Source organism: Musa acuminata, chromosome BXJ1-10 (genome assembly GCF_036884655.1).
Source record: "Musa acuminata AAA Group cultivar baxijiao chromosome BXJ1-10, Cavendish_Baxijiao_AAA, whole genome shotgun sequence".
In the NCBI taxonomy this organism is placed as follows: domain Eukaryota; kingdom Viridiplantae; phylum Streptophyta; class Magnoliopsida; order Zingiberales; family Musaceae; genus Musa; species Musa acuminata.
The window spans coordinates 15194595-15200552 of record NC_088336.1 but is presented as its reverse complement, the minus strand read 5'-3'; the positions used below and the strand labels follow the sequence as shown (position 1 = coordinate 15200552).

General features: G+C 43.7%; 2 protein-coding genes across 2 annotated transcripts; one reads left to right on the top strand and one right to left on the bottom strand.

Moving 5' to 3' along the window:
- The first annotated feature begins 101 nt into the window (after positions 1–101).
- Positions 102–1723, top strand: LOC135595216 (putative cyclin-D7-1). Its single transcript, XM_065085842.1, has 7 exons — positions 102–201; positions 283–617; positions 692–778; positions 853–951; positions 1023–1215; positions 1284–1405; positions 1478–1723. Exons 2-7 carry the CDS (start codon positions 351–353, stop codon positions 1592–1594), a joined length of 885 nt encoding a protein of 294 aa, XP_064941914.1. The 5' UTR covers positions 102–201; positions 283–350; the 3' UTR covers positions 1595–1723.
- Positions 1724–1814: 91 nt separating this feature from the next.
- Positions 1815–5739, bottom strand: LOC135595215 (uncharacterized). The gene is made up of 12 exons (XM_065085841.1): positions 5434–5739; positions 5169–5322; positions 5005–5078; positions 4561–4607; positions 4342–4489; positions 4187–4231; positions 3879–4080; positions 3588–3649; positions 3404–3504; positions 2758–2812; positions 2631–2675; positions 1815–2279 (listed from the first exon to the last, which is right to left on the bottom strand). Exons 1-12 carry the CDS (start codon positions 5621–5623, stop codon positions 2104–2106), a joined length of 1299 nt encoding a protein of 432 aa, XP_064941913.1. The 5' UTR covers positions 5624–5739; the 3' UTR covers positions 1815–2103.
- Positions 5740–5958: the final 219 nt, after the last annotated feature.

Sequence of the window (5958 nt, the reverse complement as noted above, 5' to 3'; positions counted from 1 at the left end):
AGGGCCCATCTCGTGCACCGTCACGCCATTGGTCAAACCCTTTATGTGAAGCGCTATATAAATACTCCCAAGCATTCACTCCTGTTCATGAGGGCCGCCCTCCCACATCTTAAAGCCCCACCAAACTGGCCACATCCCACGCATGCTCGGCCTTAATCCTCAGACGGCATCAATCCATCATCGACATCGACGTCCTTCGATGTCTGTAAGCCTTGAGAAGACGCAGCTGTAGCAGTCTCAGGTTTACTATAGATTCCACTGATAGCGTACTTGTCGCTGCAGAGCTCCTCTCTCCTCTTTCTATAAAAAGCTGCAACAGATTGGCTGTTGGCGTCGTCGAGTTACTTCGCATGTCAGAGAACCTCTTCTTTCCCTTGATGGAGAGCAGCGGTCCGTGCCTCTTGTGCGACGAGGAGCCCTTCCTTGTTAGTCCCACACCATCACCGAGACCTTCTTCTTCACCTCCACCCAACGCCGACGAAGACCGAGATAACAGCCTGCGTGATCTCCTGGAGCGGGAGCATCAGTATGCGCCCCGACGTGGCTACTTAGCTTACCTGCGGCAGTCTTCCAATCTCTCCGCTGCAAGAACCAGAGCAGTACGATACATCGCACAGGTAAAGGAGTCCATCGTCTTCCTTCTTTGGTGAACCATAATAATTGGATCTTGAATTCGTTCTCTTTTCTTCAGGTTTGCAGCCGGTTAAACCTGGCTACCGGCACCGCCTTCAGCGCTGTGAACTACCTCGATCGATTCATCTCCATGAACTGTGTCATGGTAATTACATCACCGTATTCTTGATGACATTTAGCAACTGCGGTGATGACTCTTTTGTTGCTGAATTCGAATAGAGGTGGGAAGAGTGGATGGTGGACCTGTTATCGGTCGCCTGCCTCTCCATTGCTTCCAAGATGGACGAGGTCTCCATTCCTTCGTGGTATGATCTCCAGGTTAGTGTTACCACATGATGAACTAACATGTAATCTAGTGGTGGTGGTGATCGTGCTGCTGTCACATTCAGATGGAGGACCTGAGCCATTCGTTTGCGGCGAGCACGATCCAAGAGATGGAATTGATGGTCCTCGAGAGGCTGGACTGGCGGCTCGCATGCATCACGCCCTTGTCGTACGTGGAAGTCCTGACGTGGGGTTCGGAGCACACACGCACTCCGTGCATTGCTCGCACGATCGAGCTCCTCCTCTGCGCTTTATCAGGTACGGTGAACAGCCGTCCCCCAACCCACGTCCCTGCACGGCTTCTGACATGGAAATCTAATGGCTAGAGAGCGAATTCCTCCGTTTTGATCCGTCGAGCGTGGCAGTGTCGGCTCTCAAAACCATCGCAGGAAGCGAAGCCGGCTTCTTCTTCTCCATGCTCCCCTTCTTGATTCCTCTGCAACACACGGTAGGACAAATCTAGCAATGTATAGACGTCTCCATTTCCACGAGTTACATTATCTCGTTTCTGTTCATGAAGGGGGAGGTTAATGGATGCCAGAAGATGATGGATGAGCTCTCCATACGCACGCATTCTGTGGTTTACTTGAGAACGGCTCAGTGCGTTCCTCATGTAGCAGAAGCAGACCCAAATTGAAAGAAGCAGAAGAGGGAAGAGAAGCAGAGATCCAACACAAGAATGCATTTTTCCTGATTCCAAGTATCCAAATGTACAGCATGCCATGAATCATCAGATTGTTTATTTGGAAACAAACACATCATTCAGCTGGAAGTTGTTTTTAAGATCATGTAATCGTAGCTTGATAGAGTTTTCTGTCACGATAGTTTATGAATTGGAGAAAGAAGAAGCTCACAACTACAGTGTATCTCAGTTTCATACTCGTAGCAGAAATTTCCAAAATCCACCACATTATCACATACAAAAGTCGTCATGATACGCAATTTCTGATGATGTCTGTCACCGTGAGAGTATAAAAAACACGATGAATCATTATTTAGTAGTGACTTCTCCATTTTAGAGGGGCAATGGTCATCGTCCTTGAAACTGATGGGTATGATATAGGGGGTCAACTGCACTGGATCTTTTACTGAAATTTTATCCAGTAGTGACTTCTTCATTTTAGATAGCCTATAAGCTTTGCTGATCTACAGGACTCGGCATATTCGGGTGTCGACAACTGCAGATTTTGAAGGCTCAGAAAATTCCAGGGCTTCCGCAAGAGATAATCGTCGGTTCCTCCACATAGACTCAGCCCACTTCTTCATTCGCTCCCCTTCTTGCTTTCTGTTTTGTTGAATGCATAACAGATCTGCATATCCACCTTCAGATTTATCAACAGGAAACAGATTAGTCAAACTTAGCAATGAACAATAACATGTCAAAATTAGAAAGAGATAATTCATACACATACAGTGGGAGGAAAGTGAGTCCCACTGTTTGGATGCTTTTCACCAAAAATTATGAGAAACTAGAGTTTTACACAAGCTTCTCTCGATAGATTGGATAGTTTGAAGGATGGAAATTAATGCACCGAATCATCATAGATTAAGAATGGACAGGATCTCATAAAAGTCAAACTTTTCTACAAGATAGGCTTTAGTTTAGAACTAAAACCAATATGAATGAATAGCAACTATCATAACAAAACAAACAAGATTGTCCAGGGTGCTACCTCTTGCTAGGGCGACTATGTCGCATCCATCTACCTGCACATCAACTGCACAAATACAAAAAAAGTTCTCTTGGTCAAAACTCAAACGATCTAAATAAAAAATGAACATAAAGGAAATATCATGTACCTTCACCATCCAAGGAGGGGGCTTTGAGCAAATCTGTGGCCTTCCTATATAGTCCCTGTCAAAACATGTAACCACTTGTCAATATAAATGGTTCAGCAAACAATGCAAATCGTATTATCAAAGTACATACTAAGAAAAGAAACAAAGAAGTCAAAGTCCCCTTCGGTACCCATCAATGCTTAGCCATGCTCATAACCAAAAGACCTCGACTGACTTGAAGAAACAAAACCCTTATATATCCTAGACTTGGTCAATAGTGGACAGAGTTATATGTTGTACAGTGGGATGTATGTTCTTTTTTACTAGAAAACATATGCATTTTAAGATATAGCTTGCAACGCTCTGAAATGAGTGCTAACTACAAAATGATTACTGATGGTTCAACTTGTATAAATTTCGTTGCAAAAAAGGGAGTGAACAATTTCCTACTCAGTAAGATTTTGAGTATATCATGGTTTGGATGCTCGGTAAGATTTTGAGTATATCATCAGGGTTTGGTTATCTTTGAGATATCTTCAGAAAGTGAAAGGGAGAATCGGACAAAGTGGGAGCTTGATTTTAAGATGTTATGTACACAATATTTTCTTGTCTGAAGCAAAGGGGAAAGAACTCAAAATCATTATATGCAGCATAAGTATCAGCTAACCTCCTGGATCAGTATAGAACTCGATGCTTCCATCTGTGCCTTATGTTTATACATGATGGCTATGCAAGTCAACACAACACCAACCTTTGGATGAGTTGAACCTAAGTCACAACGAAGAACACTATGTGGCAAACAGAAAGCAGATAAATTATTAAAAAAATTAAAGAAGGCAAAAACGACAAACCAAAGTGTTCTTCAGCCTTAACAAGAGCCTTTGTCAGCAGTTCTTCTGCCTCTTCAAATTTCCTGAGTGGATAAGCAAACTAGATTTAGGTGAATCACAAGATAGTAGGGCCAAAAATTGTATATCATTTGAAACAATACAATCAAGATAAACTATATAAACAACGAGAATTCTATATGCCCTGGGTTATAATACATACTGACGTACAAGCTACAGTTGAATGACTTTTTTATATATGAAGTTAATCATATAGACGTCGAAAGCTAAATTTTAGATCAACGGCTAAATTACCCTGAATGAGATAAAAGCTGCCCCAAGGCACAGGTAGCTCCGATTATAACTTCTTCGGGAACCATATTAGCAGCAGCTAGATAAGTAATGCTGGAAGTATCTCTGGCTTCGGAAGTCAAGAGTGCTTTCTCATATAACTCTTTTGCAAATGAGAAATTCCCAGTGCAATGTGAAAATTCCCCTCGAGAAAGAAGGCCGTTTCCTACATCAAGGGCAAATCGCATCTCATGTTAGTCGAGTAGGAAAGCTTTTTTTTTTTTCCTTCTACTCATTTGATGTTAGCCATGTTTTAACAAATTGATGTTCACCTTCTTCCAGGCCACGGTCCTTAGAACCACCAAAAGATAACTCCGCTGAGAAAAAGAATACAAGTTATCTCGCTACTCATCTGACTCTTTATATCATTTAACTTCAGTCATAAAAAAATATTTAAATTTTCCAAGAGGAACTCAGAAAAAGAAACCTGATTTGACATCCCCGTTTACAAGATCAACAAGACCCTTAATGTATTTAGCACGAAGTTTGGTGACCTCCGACACAGGTAAACCACTCTCTGTGCTGGTTCTTAGCAAACGGGAACAATCATCTTCGACCAGCTTTGAAGTGACATCCTATTGCACGAAAATCTTTAAATGAATCTATCGGAAGATTATTGAGAAAAAAGGCAGTTCAAATTACATACCTCACTTGTCTCCAAGTTTAACCCTACCCGACTCTCCCAAGCTGCAACTGCTTATTCAGAAGGTAAAAAGTGAAAAGGATAAATAAGTACTAATGCAATTATTTAGATCATAGATACAAATCCAAATGAGCATGTAAAGCCTTTATAGGCTTTCCATCAGAAAAGGCCTTGCTCAAATTTATTATCACTAAATTAAGCAAAGAAATTTAGCTTGTATTGCTGATCTCTGACTTCTTAATACAGTGGAATGAAGTTGTCCAAAAACTAAAAATAAAAACATAAATTTGCTTATCACGTAAAGAAAACAATACCTGGCAAGGGAATTCAAATATTAGGACTTTGAGAATGCGGCCATGAGGACATCACAAGAAAAAAATGCTAATCGATGAATTTACAATTTTCTTAAAACAAGATTTTGAAGACAAAAATCAAGTTGCGGCGGACCTCTGAGATCCAAGGAGGCTCGCCCCAACTGGCCAACCATCTCGAGCTTCTCGGCAGCATCTCGAAGCTCCCCTCTGCACATGAAATCGCAATCATCCATTCCACATCTAAGGAGTACTCATAAGCAACATTAGCCACCGCAATCGAGAAGAGTAAGTAATAACCTCTCATAGTGCAAAGTGGACATGGCGAGCATGAGCATGACCATGGCGTTGTCGCTCGAACCAGCCCCATCCACAGCTCCTCCGGCTCCGACAACTCCCCTCAAATTGGACAACCCTTGCTCCAGAACCAGCATCGCGTGGGCATACGAATCACCTGCAAATCCAAAACAAGTCATAAACGGGTCGATCCGCCAGAAACCCTGAAAACTATCTACGAAATAAACGAACGGGGGAACAATCGAAGAACAGGGGAAGGGTCAGGGACCTGATTTCTGGGATCTGGCGTGGCCGAGGGCGTAGCGGATCATGTCGAGGGCGAGTCGCTCCTGAGAGGAGGAGGCATCTCCGCCGCCGGTCCCGAAGCACCGAGCTGCGGAGACGGGCAGTGGGATGGTTTTGGGGCATTGTAGGAGAGCTTTGGTTGCTGTTCTCCTCGCAACTAATCGACCGAGCATGGCAACGCTGCACGCGAGCGAGAGTGGGAGAGAGAGAGAGAGCGAGAGGAGAAGCGAGCGCGAGCGCGACGCAGCGCTGCGGTGGGTTTGTGCCCTTCGCAGAACGACGCACGTGCCCGCTTGGCAGATGGCTAGCTGATCCTTCGTTCGCAAGGTGTTATCGGGTCGGATCCATCCAGGAAACGTGTCACCGTAGGATCAAATGCAGATCCGAGCCCAAAAATTATCGGACTCGGACACCATCGAGCATGGATCGATCCGAAAACCTCTCGAGACCAGTTTGAAGGATTAGCAAGTAGCAGGAAGAACTTGTGGGGAGTTGTAATGAGCAGAGC

What these genes read in the sequence shown, in the direction of transcription:
- LOC135595216 (XM_065085842.1), top strand. Translation starts at nt 351, where the DNA reads ATGTCAGAGAACCTCTTCTTTCCCTTGATGGAGAGCAGCGGTCCGTGC. An exon ending in CAGTACGATACATCGCACAG is followed by an intron (nt 618 to 691) that starts GTAAAGGAGTCC and finishes TCTTTTCTTCAG; the next exon opens with GTTTGCAGCCGGTTAAACCT. An exon ending in CTTCGTGGTATGATCTCCAG is followed by an intron (nt 952 to 1,022) that starts GTTAGTGTTACC and finishes TGTCACATTCAG; the next exon opens with ATGGAGGACCTGAGCCATTC.
- LOC135595215 (XM_065085841.1), bottom strand. Translation starts at nt 5,623, where the DNA reads ATGCTCGGTCGATTAGTTGCGAGGAGAACAGCAACCAAAGCTCTCCTA. An exon ending in TCCACTTTGCACTATGAGAG is followed by an intron (nt 5,079 to 5,168) that starts GTTATTACTTAC and finishes TTTCATGTGCAG; the next exon opens with AGGGGAGCTTCGAGATGCTG. An exon ending in TAAGGCTGAAGAACACTTTG is followed by an intron (nt 3,505 to 3,587) that starts GTTTGTCGTTTT and finishes GTTGTGACTTAG; the next exon opens with GTTCAACTCATCCAAAGGTT.